At 34.7% G+C, this 25894-nt stretch overlaps 1 protein-coding gene across 1 annotated transcript in view; it reads right to left on the reverse strand.

Annotated features, from left to right (window-relative positions):
- Window positions 1-25894, reverse strand: part of LOC115449103 (tachykinin-like peptides receptor 86C) — a 63774-nt gene that overhangs the window by 14358 nt on the left and 23522 nt on the right. The window contains exons 3-5 of the mRNA XM_030176817.2: window positions 20180-20291; window positions 12099-12200; window positions 5513-5647 (exon numbers count right to left, since the gene is read on the reverse strand). Coding sequence (XP_030032677.2) covers window positions 5513-5647; window positions 12099-12200; window positions 20180-20291 — 349 coding nt within the window. The remainder of the gene's footprint in view (window positions 1-5512; window positions 5648-12098; window positions 12201-20179; window positions 20292-25894) is intronic.

Below are 25894 nucleotides of genomic sequence, written 5' to 3' on the forward strand. Positions count from 1 at the left end.
TTATCTAGGCATCTTAGCATATCAAGTACGTCTAAACCAGACCTAGAAGTGCTTAGAGATAATTTGAACAAAGAGCATTCGGATTATGCCTGTTGAAGACATTATTCCTCGTAAGATTAGTTGAATGTTGTTCTCTCACCGAGAGATCTAGATCACCGGTTTGTAAACTATAGGGATGTTATTTTTGGATTATTGCTGTATATATCTATTAAAAAACTTATTATAGAACTAGTTTGTTTGTTTCGATGGCATTGACATAATATGACTGCAGCGCTGAGGTCTCAGGTTCAAATCCCGGGTCGGGAAAAGCGACATAATTTTTGTCTGTTCAGTAACAGACCGGAGTTTGGAATTGAAATTTATATGGAAATAGGCTATCTCTCTATCACATGGAGCGGAATACACACGTCGAAAAGTGCTTGCACTGGTTGCAACTCTGACGACTCCTTCGGGGATAAAAAGTGTGAAAGTCATCGCCCTATTGCAGGGGGACTAACTCAACCCCTTTTGACATCTCTTAGTGAAGTGACATCTATATATACATAAAAATGAATCCCTATTTCCCTTGGTCACGCCATCGCGGCTGAACGGCTCGACCGATTTCACAACTTTTTTTTTGTTGTGTATGTTATTGTCAGGAGAAGATTCTTATGAAAGAAAAAATTCAAAAAATTGCGCGGAAAATTAGAAAATTTAAGAAATCTTAACGACACTATTAATTTTATATAACTGTCAATTGTTTGAAATAATTGTCAGCGATCGTGAGAATGCGCGCGTGCATACATAGTTAAGACAGGACAACGTCTGTCGGGTCAACTAGTTATAAATAAATATAAACCAAAATAAAACAGACACAACTAATGCGCATATTTTCGCTATGTTTATTCCGTCCCATGATGTGATAGAGCCAGACTATATACAAGTTACACCGAGCTGACCCGTACATAGTCGTAAAAGTTTTGTTGCGTTGTCACGCAGTCGACCCGCATCCCAGTACAAAATGTGGTTACCCAATTAATGATGAGAGGATTAATTATCCACAAAATTGGTCGAGAATTTGTCCCCGACGCAAAGGCCTGTTACTTCGCCTGTTATAGCGTATCGGCTTGGTTATTCAAGTTTCCAATTATTTATAAATGTTTGTTTCAGGGCCCTTATTCTGTATGATAGTGTAAACGCGTAACGCGGCCGTGTCATGTTATCTTCGAGAAATATGCGTGGAATGGTATTCTGTAAGCCAAATTTCTATAGTCCTAAACATGATGTGTTGTGTTACGTGCTTGTTACGCACTGTTAAAATAACGTGCGAGATAGAGAATAAAGCCCCAGGGCTGAAGTTTTAAACGTCAAATAAAACTTTATGGAATAAAGGCAACATGAACGAATTAGAAATGTCAGTTTTCTGAATATAATTGGTCAATGGTCTCAGCTTTATATCCAGTCAGGTTATAATTTATTTGATAAATCAGTCTAATTGACAAAATACGTGACAGATAGCATAACCTTGGTGAATATAGTAAACACAAAGTTATCGGTTTTTTACTTAATTCTTCTCAAACAAATATTATAATTACGGAAATTCTGTAAATGTTTGAACGTTTGTTAAAGGTAAAATGCTGTACGGATTTGAATGAAATTTGGTTTACAGTTAGCCCATATCCTTCATTAGCTAATTTTAAGTACGCAGTACGTGTTATATCGGGAAACGCTAATTATATGTAGTCGAAGCCGCAAAAAATATCTATTATAAAATAAAACCACAATATTTATTTAATTTTGAAGCACAAAGAAAAGAAAGGGAAGGTAAATATGAAAGAAAGGAAGAAAAGGAAATAAATACTTTTATAATTCATAATGATTAGACATCTTGATAAGGATCCTGTTCAAAAGCTACGGAAGCGGTTTTGTTCGTTTTGAATAGAAATCGTTCACGAACGTCTTGCAAATTTGCGAGCATAAATGTTTTATGTGATGACAATAAACAGAAATTTAGACTTTTATAATATGTATCGAGCGGTTTTATTATTCACATTTATTGTAAATGTGAATTTATTATTAAGGAAATTCGATTTGATTAAAATTTAAGAACATACATTTACGTCTATGAATTCACGAGCAAATTACAGACGTGAATAGAGTTAATATTACTTTACAAACCAATAATGCCAATAAACTCTAAAAATGTCTATTCGACCTAACACTATAATTGTACACTGCGAAAAAAATAGTAAATAAAAATCCTCAGAAGCTAAATTATCTCGAAAACAAATTGCAATTCAGTCCTCTTTGATGGCTTAAAGTTATAGGCATGATTATGTTGAATAATATTCAAATTTAAAAGACGAAATACGTCTAGGAATTTTGACACGTGACCTTTCACATTTAATAGCTACGTCACAAAAATTTCAATGAAATATCAAACGAATACAACGAAATTGCAGACAAACCACGCTAAATGCATTAAAGGTTGTAGATTTTTTATTTTTATGCAAAAAATCCTTGTATTTTATTGACGCAACACCTGAGTAGGGTCGGCACCCTCAGAATAAATAACTGACTCTACACAAGACTTTAACCTTAGAATCAAATTTGGTTATATTTATTGGTTATTTTATTATATCTTGCCATGTTGAATGACATTTACCGATTGAGGAAGTAAGAAAAAGCATTATGTGGGTTTTTGTTTCTGAGGTTTTGGTCAGAGGTTTTTATGTTTTGAAATAATTCTAGTATTGAGTTGAATAACATATTTTGATATTTTCAAAAACATGTAAAAAAAACACGATTAAATCTCATGGAGGAATACTTTGAAAGAAGTTATAAAATCTTAGGCAATTGCCAAGACAATTCAATTCTTTTTTATTTTTTCATACAGACTTGGCAAAGTGACCCCTCAGCACCTAATGGTAAGTGAAGTAGAGTCCAATAGAATGTCGACTGACGAGATATGATTATCCCTCGACAGACGACATAATAGTGAAAGCCTGTTCGATCCAGATATACACAGGCTGATCTCGGAACGCGACACATTTACGTGAGCCACTATGGCGGGTTTAATAGCTTGTGTACGGTGGTCGTTATCCGGGCGGACATATATATTAATATATACTATCATCAGCATAATTTCGTGCTGCAGACAAAGTAGATAATACAACGGCTATGCCACGTCCAAAACAATGAATTATCAAGCCTAAAGTTGAAACATATTATCATAAAAAGACAACGTACTAATTTTGACTTTGAGCCTGTTCATGTAAAATCATTTGCAAGCCAAATTTTCTTTGACTCGAAAAAATACTTAACATCTTTTTTTTTTGTTAAAAATACATTATAAAATTTCTTTGTCAAACACACAGTGAATCTCTACATTGACAGCACGTAGAGTTAAGTTATAAATTGTTGTCGTTATGTCGCCCTTATCTGTTTTGTGTAAAGATTTTATTTTAGCTACATGTCAGTGACAAATGCGTGTTTGCTTTCTAAATTGACACTCTTAAATAAAATTCATACTTGTTATTATCAGGTTATTTTTTAGTGAGGAATATGTTGTGATTGTGGTATTACTACCAGTTAAGCGTTGGTTTCTTCGAGTATCGTCAAAGCTATTGATTTTTATATAAAATGAAATACACACCGTTGAAACGACCGATATTGTTGAGAAGTAAATGTAGAAACCATAGAATTCAAATGTCATTTGGTACGCAGTACTATGTAGACTTTCTTCCAGATTAACATAAGATTTATTTTATCCCGAAAAAGTATAAAGACGTTTTTTTCGTGCGAACAAAGCCGTTAGCAAAACTATTTTTTCAATCACACCCATCACGCCTTTATCCCCCCTAAAGGGTAGGCAGTGGTGTAACTAGGGCACGTAATTTTTGCCAATTGTGTTCCGTCCCATTTGATAGGGCGAGTCTATAGCGTCTACAAATCCCTGACTCCAGGCTGATAGTGAGCAGAAAAAATCCAATATTACTTTACCCGAACGGTATCCAAACCCTAGACCTCAAAGCAGTGGTCGTATCGCGCACAAAATGCGCCACAGGGGAAATTATTTTTATTATTCCTTCTTATAACATTTCTAATATGAATATTCAAATACTTATAGGCTAATATAAACGCAAAAACATATTTAACAACCAGCACAAATCCATACTCTCGGTCTCCATTAAACATTTGCATTCAAGAGGATCTTAACTTCTCACTCTCTGACGTGTCTTTCAAACTTTAGCTCTTTTCCTGTCATTTTAATTTGTGTTGAAACTGCATGCCATCTTTATTCATTCCCGTAACTTTAATGGAAAACTCGTCAATATTCAAAGAAAACAGCGGATGTATTTCTTTTACAACGATAGCGCTCACATATAGGATAGCTGGCCAAATCTCTAATAATAATAATTATTATTACACTTTATATACCTACCCCCTTATTCATAGACTTTATTGTTATATCTAAGGATGGAGCATTGCTGTGATAGCAAGTCTGTTTCTCAGCTATATTTATCTGACAGCTTGCTGTTTGTTCAGCTCTGTTTATCAGACAGCCAACTAGATTAAAGTTATATCTCAATATTAGCCAATCACAAAGGCCCTATGTCTACGCACTGCGAAGTCTGCCATGCCGTCAGCACTGAAATACAAACTTGTTATCACAGCAATGCTCCGTCCTTAGATAAATAACGTCTATGAATAAGGGAGAAAGAGTATAAAGGCATTTTATACCAGTAAACCTTTAGGTGATGCATGACTAAAGAAAATAGGTGTACACAACGATAGAAGGTAGTGGACATAACATAAAAAAATAATTTAAGTATTGCATGTTTATGTAGTACAATGCGTACTACAGAAATACATCTACATATTATGGCAGTCATTGCTTCATAGATCTCAAGAAACACTACTCGCTCTTGGTTGCTTGATTCATTACTGTAGATCGTGTCCATGAAAGGCCTTTGTGACATTATGTATTATCCCTTTCCATTTTGTTCGATTTTCGGCTTTCCTTAAGGCTTTCGTAACAGATAATTCAGCGAGGCTTCCCTCACTTGGTTGCAACTGCGGCTAGGGGTTAGCTGTGACTTTTTCCTTTTACTTTGCTCAGTACAAAAAAAAAAAATGAACAAGGTTATCTGTATGACGGTAGGTAACACTAAACTTCTATGGAATTGATAGCTGCTTTACGAAGTTCTATAATTTAATAGCGTCTGCGTGATGTCTAATGTTCAGTAACGTAAAGAATCCCATAAAAATAATATTGAAATCCTTCTTATAATTATGCAAGTAATATTAGTTCTAATGCCAAGTTTAGACTAATAAGTTCTTCCAGCAATTTTTAGATGCGTTTACACTAGCGACAATGTTTTAATAATTGTACACATGCGACTCGCCGCAAGTCCTGCAGGCTCAAAATTTGTAAAATTCAGTTTGCCGTGATATTTTATACTTGCAAAAGTTTTCTTGCTAATCTTAACCTTACTTTATTGAACAAAATTCGCTTATAGGAAATACAAACCTGTACTCCTTAGTAGTGGAATAAAGTAGACACGGGATAGCCAGCAGCATTCCACTGACCCATATGGCGGCGATCATGACGAGGGAGCAGGTCTTGGACATCCGCGGTCGCATCGGCCTGACGATGGCTTGATACCTTATCAAAAAGCATTACATTTTAAACAAGATCATAATCATAGCTAGTTCATCTATGCTCCAGGTTAGGAGAAACGACTCCCGTGATTTTATAAATGAAAATTTGATCATTTGTGTACTTTCAAATATTGGTAGTACTACTAGACCAACGCAATGTGCTAAAGTCTAAATCATGCATTTCTGGGATGCGCGCGGTCTAGCTAGGCCCTACCTAGGCCTATGAGCAGCAAAATAAAAACACTTGTATAGGCAGTCTTATAAAGTATGGTCTACATAAACACATAGTATCACGCCTCTATTCCGTAGCAATAGGTAGAGACTATGGATTGCCACTTTCATAGATTCTGGCATACTTCTTCCGCTTTCTCCACCTTCATCAATCATCATCGCCGATTCAGGATACTTTTGACCCGGACTTTGACTTTTGATCAAGAATGTCAGATATGTGATATTTGAAGGTTCGGTGCGGTCGATCCTTACCGGCTCTTTCATTCGCATTTACCTCATATCTTTGTCTATCTCCTATAATCCATCCTCTCCAAATGCCTCAAACTTAGCAGACCTCTCTCAGAACACTAAATCCTCTTTCACTCCACACATGTACATCACAATAGTTTTCCCAATTATTTCATCAACAGTTACTATATACATGTTTCTTAGCGCTGTCAATTGTTACCAAGGTAGGCAGATATAATAACATACAATAACTTTTATTCACACCAACACCGTAAAACATCATATTAGGTATTTTTTATTATAATGATATTAAAATATCGTGTTTTGGAGGTTTTGTATTTTCATACACCAGCAAATGACGAGATTCACCGCTCGCCTAATATGAATAATCACTATCAGTAGCAGCTATCTCAAATTGCTATTTAAAAAAAAAATATTGGTGCAACTGGACTGCGCTCGCCATGTTGAGACATTAAATCTCCCATAAGGGCTCTCTCATTACTGGCTAAAATATCTTTCATATATAATTTACTTGGAATACTCTTACTTTCATTGGTTAAATAATGGAAATCATGAGATAATAAGTATATTATATATTCAGACGGGCACTCGCATAAAGACTAATCATCTAGACTTTTGTGGAATACAATGAGGTTCATATTTTCATGTTTATTTCTGATATATTTTTTGTTTACCTTTTGACCTATATTATATTACCGGCTGACTATTTATTGATTAATTAATAACAAACATTAAATATATGATTCATCTATCTGTCGTTCCATCTCTAATAAAATATTTAAAACAGAGCGTTTTCATCACAAAAAATCACTATGTTCGTGGTGTCACGAAAGTAAAAAATCATCACATCGCGCTTGGCTTTCATATTATGTATTCAAGCCGACATATGCTTTGATAGCTGCCTTCATACTGAAAGCCTATCCGGTATTCTATTTGACGACGAATAAATAGCTTCGGAATTTCAAAGGAATCCTGAGAAAGTCGGTAGTGGAGTGATTACGTGATTGACAGAACACGAAAATTTACTTTAACGTTAACTTCAAAGTTAACTTACTCGATATTAATAATTGGCAAGTCTTTATTATTTATCTTTGGGCCATCCCTTACATAAAGTTAATCTATACTCATAAAGATGAAGAGTTTTTTGTTTGAACATTGGCACGATTCTTTATCATTCGTCTTTGGGGAACCGCAAAGCAAATCTATACTAGTATTATAAAGCTGAAGACTTTGTTTGAACGCGCTAATCTCAGAAACTATTAAACTGGTTTTGATATTTTTTTCACTAATAGAAGCTACACTCTTAGGTGCTAAAGAATACTTTAATATCAGGTAAAATTGTCCCGAAAAACCCTTGCCACGCGGACGAATCCGCGAGCAAAAGTTAATAAAGATATGAAAGTTCGAAATAAAAGAGTCGCTTCAGAATATTGCCCGAACGATTATACTTTAAATAGAATCCGATTAAAAAAAATCACATAAATATTTATAAAACTTATAAATATTCATCATCATTTTCATCAGCCGCAGGATGTCCACTGCTGAACATGGGCCTCTCCCAAATTAGTCACTTCAAAATATTCCCTCTATCATTTATTAACATCCCAAATATATTAGTACCTATCATAATATAATATATTTAAACGTTCAAATACACAGTTATTGACATCAGACGTATTAATATTTAAGTATTTTCAGTAAATTTAAAAATATTTACTTTGATCTTGTTTACACAATATCCTGTTTCATTTAATATTGATACGAACATATCACGATTCGATACATTTCACTAACATTACATCAATATTAACATATGAAAATGAATTACTAACGTGATTTCAAGATCTACAGTCTACGTAAATCATGTTGTGTCAGTGCTGCTGTCAGCAACGTGGGTCTTATCTTATTAGACATAAGTGCGAAAGTTTGTGAAAGGGTTTGGATGTTTGTTAGAAATAAACACAAGGCCACACACCTCTGAATTTTCTAAAGTCATGTGAATATTCTTTGTGAATTATCGCTTGCTATAACGGTGATGGAAAACATCATGAGGAAACCTGCATACCTGAGAAGTTCTCTATGGGAATTTTGAGGGTGTGTGAAATCTATCAATCCATACTAGACCAGCGAGGTGGACTAAGGCCTAGTCCCTCTCAGTATTAGAGGAGGCCCGAGCCCAGCAGTAGGACAGTATATAATACAGGGCTGATATTATTATATTTTATTGTATTATATTATAAACATAGAAATTGTAGAACGGATTTGGATGAAATTTGGCGAGCTATGGCGCTTGCGTTATAAAGATATACATCGCAGCAGTGTGTTTTAGAGACTTGCAGCGGCAAAGGTTTTTTTAGTTCACATATAGTGCACGGAAAAGTGGCCCTACTGCAACTGATACAAAAGAATGTCGACTAATGAGAGATGATTACTGTTCTAGGAACGCGACACACTTACTGAGGCCACTATGGAGGGCTTCAGAATATGTACGGAGGTCGCTATCCGCGAGGATATAATATACAGGTTATTTTGAAATTGCGTTATTAAATGAAACCACATACTTATTTACTTGAAAATAATACATTACAATAAGTTACTCGAGCCGTATATTTAAAATAAAAAAGTGTAAGTTTCGAACAAAATAAACAATAATAAAAATAAATTTTAATTTAACGCATCTTAATGCCCCTACTACTACTGTAAGAGAAATCGTTGCAGCAGCAACATCACACTTTTAGTCAGAAATACACCTACGCGAAATACACGTCATATTCGCATTAAACTAGGAAATGATAAAAAAATCTGAAAACTAAAACCATTGGTGAAAATATTAATTATTAATGGATGATTTTTGGCACAATGTCAGCAAAGGGGAATACGAGTATATGGTTTAATTTAGTAACGCAATCTCAAAATGACTCTGTATATACTACAACTAGCAAAAACGTGGTTTCACGCGGGCATAGCCGCGATCAACACCTACTAACCTATAAGCCTGGAAAAACATAAAAAATATAACCGCTATATCCCACAGATTTATGTCTAGACTTCAATCAAGTTAATAAATGCCTTTACGACCTGGCAATATTCTTTTATATCGCGGTCCGACAAAAACGCTGTCACTTAGTACTTTGTAACTTAATAAAATCAGCGGGTACTTTATGAACTGGGGCTGTTTGCATTTTGTAGGCTTATAGCGGGTAATAGAGATTATTGTGCTGAGATTTACGAGAACTTCGTAAATGATTTCCTATAAATTTGTTGCTGAACGGGATTTGTACTTGATATAGAAAATTGATATGGAAGTTTGTTTTTGTGACCCGCCTACTCCTAATGATAAGTAGACTGGGGTTCAATAGAACTTCGATTGACGAGAGATGATTAACTCTCCATAGTCGACACGATTATGCCGGCCTGTTGAAATCGGATATACACAGGCTGATCCCGGAATGCGACACTGGATACACTTAGGTGGGCCTCTGTGGAGGGTTTTAACACCTTGTCTATGGTGGTCGCCATCCGGGCGGACACCAAATATATGTAGACATAATTTTTTTTTTTTTTTATTTTTTGTCCTCCATCACGGCATTTCCAACAAACGTCCCAACGGAAGATCAACGCTGGCTTCACCGTCAGCATATTGCTGAGTTGGTGCCTTTTTTGTGACAAACATAGTTTTAAGTTTTGTTTTGTCTGTTTCGCTTGTTTGTTTCTTATGTTTATGTAATTTGTGTTTGTTGCAAAATAAATTTCTTTTCTTTCTTTCAATTATGTCGACTGGCGAGGCTTAATCATCTTATCATTCAACACTATGTGATTCCCACTCCACTATCACTTTGCTGTGCCTGTCCAAAAACCTTTATTTAATATTAGCTATAATTAAATAAATTTTTCCATTTCTCCACTTACGTCATTATTCGAGAGGTGCGACATTCGCTAGAGGTTTTTGGATGGAGTTAGTTTAAACTCTTTAAATCGTTTTAGAGCCAAGTGAATTCTTGGCCGATGCCCAACCGCCCAGTTTCAAGTTGTCCCCGGAATGTCAAGTAGCACTTCTACTTTGGGCAACTGTTAAATACTGACGCTAGACAAATAGTTTCAAAACTTCGGATATTTAGTTAAATTGTATGTGGTGTTGGTTTTTAACAATTAAAACGGAGTTTGAAATTGTGTCCGATAAATGCAAAAGACTTGACCCTTATTTTACGAGGCATAACGTTGTTTTCCAATTTTTTGATATACCTCTTTATACACTGCAAAAGGGACAAAGGCGTGATACTATTTATGAATAAATAAGGCCTGTTCCAGAACTTCTGAGTGCTACTCCTCACATATAATATGTGTAAGCTGAATAAATACTAAAGTTAGACTAATGTATGCTCTCAAATAAATAGTAATAAAATGAATACTCTCTGGTGGTAGGTATCTCATATGTGAGAGACCGCCTGGGTAGGTACCGCGACAATGTCTATTTCTGTCGCCAAGCAGCAGTGTGTAGTCACTGTTGTGTTCCGGTTTGAAGGATATTGTACCCAGTGGATATAATAAGACTTAAAATCGTATGTCTCAAGATGGCAAGCGCAGTGGAATACCGAACAATACTTTGTAATTCACGTTGTTGGATAGTGTTTCTACTGTTTATGGTCGTATCGCTTACCATCAAGCGAACGGCAAGCTCATTTCGTCATTCAAAGCAATAAAAAAAATGTTTCATGTCTTAATATTTTCCTTACATGATTATGACCAGCTTAGTGTTTACTAAAAAATTAAAAATTTAAAAGCCTTGCAACCTAGGTGAAGTTCGCCGATGATACTTGGAAACATTGTACTACAGGGGGAAGCAAGCAATTTTAGTTCTACTAGGCTGAGCTCACCCGCAGTGTTGCTTAAGTAACTTTGGACTGTAAATGACAGCTGGGCATACAGTACTTACCTATAGCTATTTGTTTAAGCAAAGATGTACTGGGTATCTAGGTTATAAAAAATAGCCCTAGGTATCAAATGTATGTAAGAAGAAATCGAGTGTTGATTAAAGAAACAATAATATGAAAGTGTTCGATTTGTCGTCTTTATCTTATTGTACTGTAGGTTTGTCACTATATTATAAAACATATCATAAATATGCGTGGTTGTTGATGTTATTGTACGACACTGAAGGACATTTTAGTAATACTACTAACCCATAATTGTGGGTATTTACCATCAGACAAGCACAATACTCATCCTACTTTATAATTGAATATTAAGTTTTAGTATATCATGACCAAGAAAATAAAAAATCTGCTTTGCGCGTCATTTGCTTTTTAGGTTTAAAGTTAACGTGGTCAGAACATGAAATTATAATAATAATAATAATAATTTATTTATTTGGAACAATAAACATTACAATAACATAGAGTACAATTATATGTTGCTAACTGCAGTAGTTAGAGGGATAACTGTGTCGCAGTTAGCAGCGTCCACCTCCAGACATGTACATAGTTACAAGGGTTTTAAAGTAATAAAAAAAAGGAATATAAAAATAAATGTGTGTATGTATGTATGTATGTATGTGTATGTGTGTGTGTGTGTGTGTGTGTGTGTGTGTGTGTACGTATGCATATATAATCTAAGAAATATTTATAATTAATTAAAAATATTTCTTAGATGCACAGGCACCTTGTTTATTACAACACCATTAAAGTCTGGGAGAGACTGCCTACGGCATTAAGTCAGCCTGTATACAATATTTAATTGTATATAAAGTGCAAATAAAAAAATTAGTTTCATATTGTACTTCAACATGGCGAGATTTTTTAATTTTTCGGTTAGGCTATACTGATGGCTAGTAAGAAGGAAAGATAGATTTTATGATTGGGACATCAGTATAACATGTATAATAAAGAAGATAAAAAAAAAAAACAAAAGATATAACACAATTATACCCATTGTGCCAATAATAGGAACCCTTATTCAGCTGTAATACCTATACTGACCTGTCAAATGAGATGCCAGTGAGCGTGAACACGCTGGCCGCGACCGTCACGTTTGCGATGAAGTTGCTCAACTTGCAATACCGCACGCCGAACACCCAGTCACTGTGGGAAATAAAGTAATAAGTTGGCAAGGCATGTTGGAACTTTTAGAAATTCATTTTATTTAATATTAAAATATAGCGTGAAATTTGAAAGCGGTACGTTGTTGATATGTTTTAGTGAATGTCGTATACAATTGAAATTTTGGTAACATTTAATATTATTTGTTGGCTTAGATGAAAAAAAATGCCCTGATAGCTAGTCTTCTTTGCAAAATAGATGTATATTGTAATGGTATAGACGCCTCTTGACGTCCAAAAAATAACAACGTGAAGAAAAGTTTCACCTTAATTCCTTTGTCATTCAACAATCAACAGTAAATAAAAACTTTTTTCTTACGTTTTTACAGTGTTAATTATACAATTACTGAGAAAGTTAGATTCACTGTTGAAAAAATAAAAAAAAAACTTTCATTAACATGAAACTTCAGTAATTACATAGTATATTCAATCAAGTTAAAAAGAAAGACGACGAAGTTATATATATTTTCTTTAGCTTTAAAACACATATTTTTACCTTTCTAGGCATAATTTTTTTGTATATTTTTGAATTTCCCAAGTTCTTACATTTAAGGAATTATATATTTACTATCTCTCCTAATTATATATCTATAATAATTATATATCTATACGAATTATATATTTATACCCTTTCTTTACTATCTCAGAATATTTTAACTTATAAAGTAGGCAAAGAAGAAATATTTATATTTTTCGTATGCTTGATACACATAAACCTGATTTATACAACATAGTTTATCGATCCAGATACAGAATAATTTTATAGATATATCTCGTTTCAGCGTAATTTAAGGTGATTATCCCTTAAACGTACTATAAATCAAGTCGATACCATCGACATCTGGAATTAACACTACGCTAAGTCGATTTTTGGCTCATTTCCGTTTGAAAGCAAAATTATTATTTGTTTATCTGTTATATGCTCACAAAATGTCTTCTTTTACTATACTTACTAAATGAAGAATTCTTGAATTACACAAAACGCTCATTAAGAAAGCTCTCGTATTATATTTATCTTATTTTTCATTTTAAAAGTCTCTCCTGTAAAGTTGACATTTTCAAGTTAACGTAGTGTTAATTGCAGCTGTCGCTATTAAGTCTAACAATTTATAATAATATAGGTTATAATTTAACACATGTTAAAGCTAAATATTCGCTCGCCCTGTTTGTTTATACACGTTAATCCCTAATTAATATCGTAATGACTATAATTTACTAAATTTCGCATATAATAAAGTCTTTATTGTCTATTACTCGTACGATTACTACAGGTACATTTTCACTGAAGTAGACTAATCATACTTTTAAGCAATTATTATCATACGAAATAATTTCAAACTTTAATATTATTTCGTAGTAAAATAAAATGGATTTCCGGCTGCCGTGGTAAGGTCTTAGGTTCGATATTTAGGTTCGGTAAATATCAATTAGTATTCAGAAATTTCTGTCCGATATTGCGATAGGCTCGCTCCCTATGTGGGTTAAAACATGGCAAAAATAGGTGCAAGAGTAGCATTTTTGCTTTCCCTCCAAAGATAAAAGACGAGGGTGCATTATGTGTATTATTTCGTTGGAATAAGACATATTTTACAGCAGTTCGAGTAGTATCAACAAGTCGAAATTTCAGGCTACAGCTTAATATAATGTCAAGTTATGTTTGTTTTAATTAAGACTAGACTTCGGTATTTAACTGTGATGTTACACTTCAGTGTTGAACCGCAACGGACTCATTAAACAAATAGTTGGTGGTTGTTTGCCATGTATATGAAATGAAGCGGTCATATATTGCGTTTTATCCCATCCTCACACCAAGAACTTCTGCGAACCAGGAGCGAGGGTAAAATTTTATGACACCGAGCAGTCAAGCTCGGCGAGTCTTTGGGACAACTTATCTGTTTTTAACCGCAAATAAACAACTAAAATAAAGATATGGAGGAGTTGGCAATAATAACATAACTTGGTTGGAATGATAGTTTCATTTTTAGAAGGCCGTTAAATGTAAAATTAAACCTTTCTAATTTTGTGTCGCCTCTACCATTTATGGTGACTCTTATTTGTTGAAATTACCTTTAATTTTTCCTCTCGATCGGCGTTTTGGACGGCAAAAATAAGATCCGTCCCGAGTGGTTGAAAGACAATATTAATTTTCCTTTTACGTATACAACACGTATTGTGCGTATTATAGCGCTTCGTTTGTCGACTCATTACTCAGTAGTATATTTGAAGCGAAAGTAGTTTTTGCATTTTCACCCAATTTGCAGCTTACAGTCAGCATTACAATTTGTCTAATAGGTCTTGAACCTCTCTGTGAAACTAAATACGCAGCTCTACTGTTGAATATCCTTGAAAAATATTTGAATTATTTAGCCCCAGTTCAGGTATAATCTATGTCAGGTTTATTATTGTCGATGCAGTATCGATTTTGTCGCCAAGGCTTCGCCTACGATATCATATTTTAATAGGCGTTTATTCTGGGCAACTTCTGTTTTAGTTCGTTAAAAATTACTGGCCTTTGCTCGCATATTCGCTTACTAAGAAAACTATTTTTCAAAACCGAATCAACAGTTTTTAAGATCGCCTTGTAGATACAATGTATTTAAGAAACAAAGTAATGTCTATTAATATTATCATAGTTTAATTACACGTTATACATTTTTGATCCGTATATTTAAACGCATGCGCAGGGAAGTTTATGCAAATGTAACTAATAAAAATATACGCAAATAAATTATATATGGCAGAGTAAACCTCGAATTTGTTTGCTAACAGGCTTCTCACTTGTGCCAGCTAGTTGTTGACCGGTCTTATCGGTCATTACGTATCCATATAATCTTTTAGGATGATCCTTTTCTATATAATTATTTTAGTATAATTACAATAGGGCGCGCGCCATATCCGCGTCCTGACTTTTCTGGGTGTTTTCTCAACGTCTCTCTACATTTTATATGAAAGGGTCCCGGAAAAGACATATGTACGCGCCCCGCCGCATCTTACGTCTTTTCTGTCCGTCCAGCGCATAAGCCAAGTTTGTTTAATATTTTATAATAATATTAAAATAACACATTAAATATTAAAGCTGAGATGACATAACGAATATTCAACATACATTTATTATATGATTTTATTAAGACATACTTTTGTAAAGATATATTATTTATAGAAAATGTCTTTATCGTCAAGGGAGTTCTATAAAATGATTTACATTGTCCTGACTAAATTCAATTTACGTTTAAGGCGTATGTAATTGATAATTGGCTTTTAACCTTGGTAAATGTAGATTACAGAATACAGGGACATTAGAAGAATAAGAGATTAGGGTAAGGCGAACGTGGATGGAAGAGCCGGTAGGGGTCGACCGCACCGAACCTTCGAATGTCAGGTATCTGACATTCTCAGTAAAGGCCAGGTCAAAAGTATCTCAGTCCCTGTGGTATGTGGGCACTTAAAGAATTTCGTCATGTTATCCCCTGCCTGTTGTAAAAGGCGACTATATGGGGCTATTAGGAGTCATGGCCGCGTAGCGGGGAATACGCGGCGTCATTAAGTGTCGAAAGAAGGGGACCTCTAAGCCCTCAAAGAGATGAACCGTGTAGCAACATTGTGCTGAGACGGTTCCGGCGAATTCGGAAGCATTCTTGACCCCCGGAACCGTTTCATGTGCTCAGAAGCAGGCCGCCGCAGGCCGCCGCAGGCTTTAGTTGGTATGACGGTATACTTGGAGAAGGCCGATGAGTCCCACATAACCATTCTTCCGTTCACCAGGTTCAAGAATGGCGTGCATATTAACATAAATTTTTAGTGCGGGCGAAAAAAAGGTCAAAAGTATCATGTACCAGTGGAAATGCAAGAAAAGATCGATGAAGGTGGAGGAAGCGAAAGAAGTATGCCAAAATCGTGCAAAGTTGCAATCCATAATCTCTGCCTACCCATATGGGACAAGCGTGATACAACGTATGTAAAAAAATAAATCAACCAATACACACAATACAGGTTGACTGAATTTGTTCTTGTAATGCGTACATGGTACGAGTATAGCTACCTCGCTAAGGTCTTGAGTTCGAATACCGGTTCGGGCAATAAATAATTGTGACTGGGTTTCTTCATCTTAAAAGCTACTCAGTCGGCTCTGATAACTATCTATCATAAAAGAAAATAACAACAGCATTCAAATATATTATCATCATCTGAACGTTATTTAGCAAAAAGCTAACTGCCTGTAATCTTGTTAAAAGATCGGGTTCATAAAACTTATTTTATGTAAATTTATTTGTCTCTAAAGGATTATAAATGATATCGTAATTGTTTTAGTAATACATTTTGCGTTCCCTTTGTGGAATTGTCTTTTACTTATTTTGATTTTTATTTCTATACACTAAGGGGTTGTTTTACAACTCCTAAGTAAATGCTACTCGTCACATAAATGTATAAGCCGACCAAATACAAAAGCCGCACTCTAATCTATGCTCTTAATTGTAGTAAGATGGGTACTATCTACACTAGCTGTTTAATACCATAACTGTTAATTAAAATTTACTTTAAACATGTGAAACAGGCAGCGATAGCCTAGTTGGGTGTGGAACGGACTGCGAAGACGAATGTCCGCAGGTTCAAAACCCAAGGGCACACACCTCTGACTTTTCTAAAAATCATGTGTGTATTCTTTGTGAATTTATCGTTCGCTTTAACGGTGAAGGAAAACATCGTGAGGAAACCTGCACATCTGAGAAGTTCTCTATAGGAATTTCGAAGGTGTGTGAAGTCTACCAATCCACACTAGGCCAGCGTGGTGGACTAAGGCCTAATCCCTCTCAGTAGTAGAGGAGGCCCGTGCTCAGCAGTGGGCAAGTATATAATACAGGGCTGATATTATTATTATTATGTGAAACAGGTACTTATACTTCAAATCGAAAATACCTATAACATTGTAGCTAGTGAACTATTGGACTTAACAAGACTTAACATCTCATGTCTCAGGATGGCGAGCGTAATGGAATACCAATCAATACTTTGTAATTCAAGGTTTGGTCAATGGTGTTTCTACTGTTTATGGGCGGTCGTATCACTTCCTATCAGGCGAACGGCAAGCTCGTCTCGTCATTCAAAGCAATAAAGAATACATATTTATAGTTTTAATCCAATTACTATGTAAAAATGTACGTAATATATTCATTGCATAATATCTTATGGCTAGAATTCTTATATCTATGGATTAGCAAGGTTCATGACCTTTACATGACAATTTTATAATAGCCTTTACGTCAAGCGCGGTCTTTATTGTATAAAATCTAGTTCTGGCCTCTGGGGGACCTATTTTATACCTAATTAACATCTTATAACGTGTTAATTCGCGTATACTCTTAAAGGTTGTTGTCTATAATGTTTTTTTTTAATTTTCTATTTTTTTTTATTTAGTAATAAGAATAATACAACTACTAAGTATAGACCGTAACGGCTAACTTATATTATTTTCTTAATGCTTGGTTTTCTTTTTCAGTTATTTCAATTTATATAAACTTGGGTAACTTTTTTATTGTTTACATTAATTCTTCTATAAATTTGCTTTGATAATTAACGTTGATTGTCTTTTTTGCAGCCATTATTATATTGCATTACGACTGCAGTGCTGGGTACTCGTGTACGATAGTCATGAAGTGATATTGGGACTTGGTTCTCAGTATCAGCCAGGAATCTGGAATTCGTGCTCGAGATAGGCTTGTCACTTATCATGAGACGGAATTCGCACGGCGTAGAGTGCGTGCACAGGTTGCGCCTCTATCTACCCCTTTAGATAGAAGGCGTGCAGTGGCGACGGGTCCATATATAAAATCTTATTATCATTAGAACGATTTACAGACTGCATTTAACCATATTATAAGTACATTTAAGTTGTGTCGGGTTTCCTTTCGAGAAATTTCACATTTTGCCATTAAAGCCGTGAATGTGTGTATAGCATGTTTTGCTTCTGTTTCCACTAATACAACTCACAAGGGTAACATTCGTGTTCAGTCATACAATCCAACGCTTAAGCAAAGTTAGAGCGGTCGCAGCGTGAATTAATAACATTAGAGTACTCTGTTTTAAGCATTGCTATCACAAGTTAAATTACTATTAGAGTTTAATCATGTTTACAGTACGATTTATCTCAAGATATATACAGCGTCATTTTTACATGACGTTACTAAATGAAACTACATATTCTTCTATACGTTATTAAAATTAATAAAAATAAAATACAATCAATAATTATTGTTTATTGCTCATTGGTTTCCTTACCCTAAACAAAAATGTATAATTTTGGTAATACTTTAAAGCTTAATCATACTTACTATTATATTTTAGTTTAAATATTATTACGTTTTCTTATGTTGTAATATGTGAGTTTTTTTAAACTCTATGTATATTATATAGAATATAATTCATGCTTCTCAACCCATAGTAGTATATAATATACTCGGTTATATGACAAATCTAGGACACATGATTACTCTGCGGCGGAAGACACTCTTGGTCAACTCATCAGCGCTAATTGTACTAAAAGCGCTTTAGCAACCTCTAAAAGTGGTGACGCTCTATTTTGGTAAATATTCAGTAAATTTATTTGTTTTGGTTCATGGTTTGAGTGAACGATTTCATGTCTGGGCCCTTATTCTGTATGATAGTGTAAACGCGTAACGCGGACGTGTCATATTATCTTCGAGAAATGTGTGTGGAATGGTATTCTGTAAGCCAAATTTCTATAGTCCTAAACATGATGCGTTGTGTTACGGCTTGTTACACACTGTCAAAATAACGTGCGGGATAGAGAATAAGGCCCCTGGACGTTTATTAAAAACACAAACACATAATGCCTTTATCCTCGAAGGGGTAGGCAGACGTGCTACTAGGGCAGCCACTTTTTTTTTACTTCTTTGTATGACGAGACGAGCTTGCCGTTTGCCTGATGTTAAGATAGCTTTTCACCTATTTATTCCCTCCCATGACGTCAAATCGCAAATATGTGAGAGCCTATCGCCTATCGGATACAAATTCCTACGGTATTGCGCTCATACTTGTGCACTATAATATATCCTGGATATCTGGCTGATCTCCGTTGAGATTGGCCCCATAGCCAAAATTCGACTATGAGGGATTCATTCACAGGAACCGCAACATCAAACTGGCTACTACACGCTGTTTTCCTGTGGTACCATCTCAACTCGAGATCATAATCTAGAAAAAGTATCTATAAATCCTTTCTAATAACCTAAATATTTTAGAAAAATAAAATATACAGCCTCATTGTTGTATGCTAGAAACAAAAACAACCCGTGGACTATAACAGAAATTTCCATAACCTCTTGGCTTTATTCAGCCAAAAACTTGTCTAATCTACATTTCAAGCAATCACTGGCATATTTACATACATTTTCCACTTCAGTGAGCTTCAAAGAAAACAGTCTAATGATGTCAAATCGAACTTGTAAACTATTCCAGGCGGAAAATTATACGACGTAGTACGTATGCACGAATTATTATTTGAAGCATAGAGGAATTATTCCGATTATTCCGATAGCTTTTCTTGTGAAGATTGTGATTTTAGTTTGGCTTTTCCGATTTGGTCTTGGGTCTTCATGTAACGTAATTTTTTTATTATATAATAATATCAGTCCTGTATTATATACTGTCCCATTGCTTGGCACGGGCCTCCTCTACTACTGAGAGGGTTCACACACCTGAAAGATTCTTTCTTTTGACGTATGCAGGTTTTCTCACGACCTTTTCTTTCGCCTTCCTTCGTCTCGGGAGGGCATGTAGACATGATATAACATAAGCATTTCAAAAAAAGTTGACAGAGATGATTGCCGTATTTGACATTTCTGGCTAAAATAAAAAATCAAGTACCTGATCCAAATATTGAATTCAGGGCTAGTAAATGTCTTGTCATCGGTTTTGAGATTTCATTAATAATGAAAATAAACTTACCTATGTAACATGTAGATGAAGTTAAACAAGCAGTTTAGTGACGCCATCATCAGGTCAGCGAATGAGAGATTCACCAAGAAGTAGTTAGTGACGGTGCGCATTCTTCTGTGAGCTGAAACAAAATATATTCTTTAATAGTCTGGTACCCCAAACTAATCTATATAATATTATAATAATATACATAGACATTCTTCTTGGCAGTTCTTTCCACACCAACCCGGGTATCGCCACTTTAACCTACCTATATATACAGAAGACGAAATGCATTGTCTATTTAGAGATATATACTCGTGCAGTATTGCTATACAAGCAGTCTAGATAACCTAAAATCCTACATATTTTCCGTTTAAGTCCAAAACATATCCCCAAGGTATTGTAAAATGTTGGAAGTTATAAATCAAGCTTAGTCGGTGTTGGTTGCTTCCCAAGGGAACCTGATCCAGTTAGAAACCCAATATGTTTCATAAATCTAGCGTTAGACTTTTCGCTTAATACTAACCGTCCTTCAAATATTATTGGGCTAAACCTTATAAATATTCGCTTAGCCTAATCAATATGTTAAGACGTAAAAAAAATATTTGAAAGTTCCTCTTTTTAAGAATATTGAGCGCACTGAGGAGTGATGTGTATGTGTGTGTGTGCGTGCGTAAATGGCATGATTACAGTTAATACAGAGGAGTGCAGAAGAATCATAATATCGTTCAAAATTTTTTCAAACAAAACTAATGAATTGCGATCAAATTTTGACCACTATTTATTTACTAGTAAATATAAAAGTTCTCTGATGGTCATATTAGGCACCGCGCAGACTTTTTGCTCCAAACACGTAACTTTAATACGCCAACGAGCTATCGTTCGATTTTAAGACTACATAACTGATAGTTATTTTAAATAACTGTGATTCAAAAGATTTAGATTAGTTAAAAAAAGAACTGTATTTCAATAGTACAAATCGCGTCAATTAACAATGAAATAATAACTAACAAAACAAAAATCCTGATAAAGAGACTAATGAGAAATATACACACAGACCCGATCATATTAGAAAACCATCCAAGAACAAACATTAAAATTTTACTTGAAAAGAATTTGATAAAACAATAAAACTAACGTGTTCAAAGCGATGAATGATCAGGCTTCCCAGATTTTTATCGCGATATTATTCAAATTAAATATATATTTTTTTCCAGTAAATAAAAATCACAAACAAAATTCAATTGTCTGAATTTCTACCGCACTACATTATAGTAAAGTCCTTAAGATTGCAAAGAAATATTATACAATAACAGACTGTGCTAACAATAGAAGTGAAATATCTTTAACAATTTCTACATTGAGTTTCAATGCTTTTTAACCGACTTCATTACATTTGTATTGATTCCACATCAAAAGAAATATCAACTTGTTTGGCATATTAAAGTAGTTTTAACATAAACCTATTTAATTGAGAAAAAGTCTAAGTTTAACAGCGCAAGACAAGATATCTCGGCCACGTGCTTAGGCACGAAAGATATATGCTACTGCAATTAATAAAAATGGACGAGGTGAAAGGGAAGAGACGCGATGGGCGAAGGTAAAATTTGTAGCTGAGATACATCCAGGAGTGGACCCGGTATTACCTCCGTTGAACACCGGTTCCGCCTGGCCAATGATAAGGAAGAATATAAGAAAGTGACGGCCAACCTTTAACAATGAAGAGGCACTTGAAGAAGAAGAAGAAGAAAAGTCTATAATCGAGAAACAGCTAGGTCTAAGTTTTGCGTACATGTAAATGGTAATGATATTACAACTGAAAAAATTTACTTTATATAGATAGATAGATAGATAAAAAAGTTTATTTAGGCTACAATTAACACACAGTATAACTTAAGATATAATAGGTATAACTTAACATAGACAATAGACAAGTAAGTATATATCCATTTGTGAGATATAGCAGCCGCAATCGGGCCCCAGCTCAGCAATATGCTTTGCTCCAAGGAGCAAAACTCTGGTAATTTTGCTGGTACCCGGTATGACGTATTAATACAGATCTTCTTAAACACGGAAGAAATAGAAAACAAAAGTATATAAAAGTGATACAATATACAATTGAAAATATCATCGTGTTAGCGCCAAAATTGTTACAGACAGACACAACTTTTTAAACATAAAATATAATCTATTAACCGGATGCACCCAAACACGTGAGGTAGTTTTCGTTACATTTAAAAATGACTAAAAGACTTTTAATTTTTCTTTAAAAGTTCTGAAGAAAAGGACATCAAATAAAGGAGGGGGAACTATATTCCAGCACTTAGTAGCACGGTAACGAAAACTGCCCTTGAACGCCGCAGTCTTATGTCTACAAGTTAGTAGTCCAATACCTCGTCGAGAAATATCAGATCTAGACTAATTAAGTTTACGGAAGAGGTACTCTGGTTGTTTATATCTAATTATATTAAAAAGTAAGCAGGCAAAATGTAGGTCCCGGCGATATCTAATTTTCAACATTTTGGCGTTTATTAATTCTATATCAATTTTAACACTCTATTTGACAAATTTGAAGTAAATTTTATTTGTCAGTTATTATATTAAACAGCTAGTATAGATAATACTTAATTGAATACCATTTATTTGGAAGGTTAGGTTAGACTACCCAACCTTTTTTATACAGGCCACTAGGATGTGTTAGTTATTCTGCCTTGGGCCGAAATGTAATTTCATTAAGGTACTTAAGTCTCTTAAAAACCTAATTGAATTATATTTTAGTAAAAAGTTTTTGTATTATAAATATAGTTGTGTTCATTGTCCATGCTTTACTTAGTATTTGTTGAAAGTATCTTATTATATTAAATTAAACCACGAAATATATAGCATTTATTATTAAAACCATTTTACATTGTGCTGGATGGTGCTATGCTAACTTAAGAGCGTTAAACAAACCAGCATGCAGGAATGCAAATATACAGTTACTAATACTTTTTGCTACAAATTATTCACAATTAACGGAATTATTTTATTTTTATAAGGTCAGTTTTTTTTCATACCTGAACGACAAAGTGGCCCCATTGCACCTGACGACAAGCGAAGTGGGTTCCAAAAGACAGTCGACTGACGAGAGGTGATTACCCCTCGGCAGTCGTTACAATTATGCCGGCCTGTATGATATACACAGGGTGATCCCGGAACGCGACACACTTTCGTGGGCCACTATTGCGGGTTTTAACACCTTGTGTACGGTGGTCGTGGTCGCTATCAGGGCGCATATAAAATATATCCTACCACTAGCAAAAGTACAGTTCAAGTGATTTTGGATAAAGTTTCTTTAATATTAGTAATCTCGAAGTCTGGCGGTTTGTATTTCGTCAGATTATAAATGAATGTGACGAGTATTTACTTAGAAATTGTGAAACAGGCTTTTATTATTATAATTACAAAACAAAGTATCAATCTTGAGGTATTTCAGTCTAAAATTCAGACGATAGAGAAAAATACTTGTATGTAATTAGCATTAAGGTAAGATTATGTACTAGATAATGCAACAAAGATAAAAATTCAATCACATGATTAATTATTTCAATTCACTATTTTCTAATACTATATTAAATATCCAGACGAATAACATCGTAAAAAAATTAATTCTAAATAAATTAAAATTTAAACTAATCCCAGTCAGAATTTAGAAACACAAAATTGTTAGCTATCTTAATTAATAGGATCAAATGTCTGGATCTAAAATGTTCTAACAAAAGCAAAGAATGTTAAGGCGCAGCAAAACGACACAATAACCGTATTTTGAAAAGCTATCTATGCGAAATTTATGATACATGTAGAAAAAAAAATTAAAATCATATTTCTATAATATGTTATCTTTACTTTGGTTACCAATTTTTTTTAAATGCGAATATTGGAAATGAAAGTTGACGATTACGGGCATTAACTAACGTTCATATTTTTTTGATTTAAGCAATATATAGATCATAATTTAATAAGCAATACTGAGGTAGTTTAAATACTTAAAAAACACTTAATTTTAATTTTTTATAGAAATAGTTTGGAAATCTTTGGATATTCCCGAAATTCGTGCGCCGTAAAAGTATGGAACAAATGCTCAAGGCCGTTTGTTTAGGGCAGAGTCTTAATCACTAATGAAATGTTCGCTTATCTGGAACAAGATCAAAAGCACGCGTTGTAATGAAATACTCTCAGAAAATCTGTAATCAACAATAGATTAATCCTAAACATGCCGCTGTTAATCTATATATACAGGATGTTTTTTCAAAGAGTATCCATATTTTATTATTACATTCCAAATATATATAATGACTAATATAAAATGAAAAATATTTAAAATTAAGTATAATTAAAAAGTTATTTACATTTCAAAATATCTCAAATAGTGTTCGATTTATGGTCAATGTTTATACGTTTGTACGCGCGATCATTGATAACAATCATACAACCATACACATAAGCCAATGTGAACATGTGTTAATTTGCCGACGAAACGTAAACCGATCCTTGCCTCCTTAGCGAAGCGACGCGGGCACACAGTCTGATAATGATTATTACCTACACATAGCAGATAGTTCTGTACTTTTACCGGTTTTAGGACCGTCATAATAAATAAAAACTAAAATACTATTTTAACATTTTAAAATCGCAAACCACTGTTAGTCTTTATTATGGCGTATTTAAAAAATTGGAATCAACTATTAACCTTCAACAATACGGGTGGAACCCTGAAGAATTCAGTAACATCCACACGTTATACTCGCTAACACCGCATTGTTTAGCTGCCTCATTGGCACCAGCACGAGGGTCCCGCAAGAAAAACTCGATTACCGCGTTTTCGATGACCGGGCGTATCACGGCATGTCCTCCTTGATCAGCTTTATAAGAGGGTGTACTGAACTGCCCAAACTCTAATAACCTTTGGTTGGCTTCCAAATTCGTTCTTTGATTGGGTGCGCGGGAGATAAGTACTTACTCCGTTGTCTTTGAAGACGCGGTAGTGTTTTATGTTCATAACTTTCCCAACTTAAAATGTAGTACTGTATCATCCCATAATATTCACGGATTGAGTAACTGACTTTAGTTTGTTGAGCCATTAATAACAATTATGACAAATTTGGCAAAATACAAAAAATTAAAAAAACACGGGCATACGTAATTAGGTCACGGTCAACACTGGCGAGCGGGAGAGCAGGGAGGTGGCGGCGGCGGACCGCGCGGGCGGAGGGGCAGGAGGCCTCACGGGTTTTGTAGGTAGATAGGGAAGATCGCGATCGGCGCGGGCGCCTGCACCGGCCGAAGTGCCTGGGCGGCGGGCAGCGGGCGGCGGGACGGCGGTACGGTGCGGCCCAAGCGTTTGATGTTTTCGAGCCTTTCTTATCGTATGTTTTGAATGTGTGCGTGCGTAGGTCAAAATTAGGTATTACTATGAATGTTTATGAATGGCTTGTAGTACTATTAATAAACACCTTTCGTATTGTCTGTGTGTTCTGTTTTTTAGGGACAATAAGTCGGAATTTTATGAAAAAAAAAATATTGTTTTTTATTTCATGAATCGTATATACTACCGATTCTGAACCACCTGTAAAAATTTGGCTACACTTTGAAAAAACACCCTGTATATATATATATATATACAGGGTATACATATATATGGCGACGGTGTGTTACAAGCTGCAAATGCTGAGAACTCGGATACGATTTCCAGGTCGGGTAAAG

Source organism: Manduca sexta, chromosome 20 (assembly GCF_014839805.1).
Source record: "Manduca sexta isolate Smith_Timp_Sample1 chromosome 20, JHU_Msex_v1.0, whole genome shotgun sequence".
NCBI classification, from domain to species: domain Eukaryota; kingdom Metazoa; phylum Arthropoda; class Insecta; order Lepidoptera; family Sphingidae; genus Manduca; species Manduca sexta.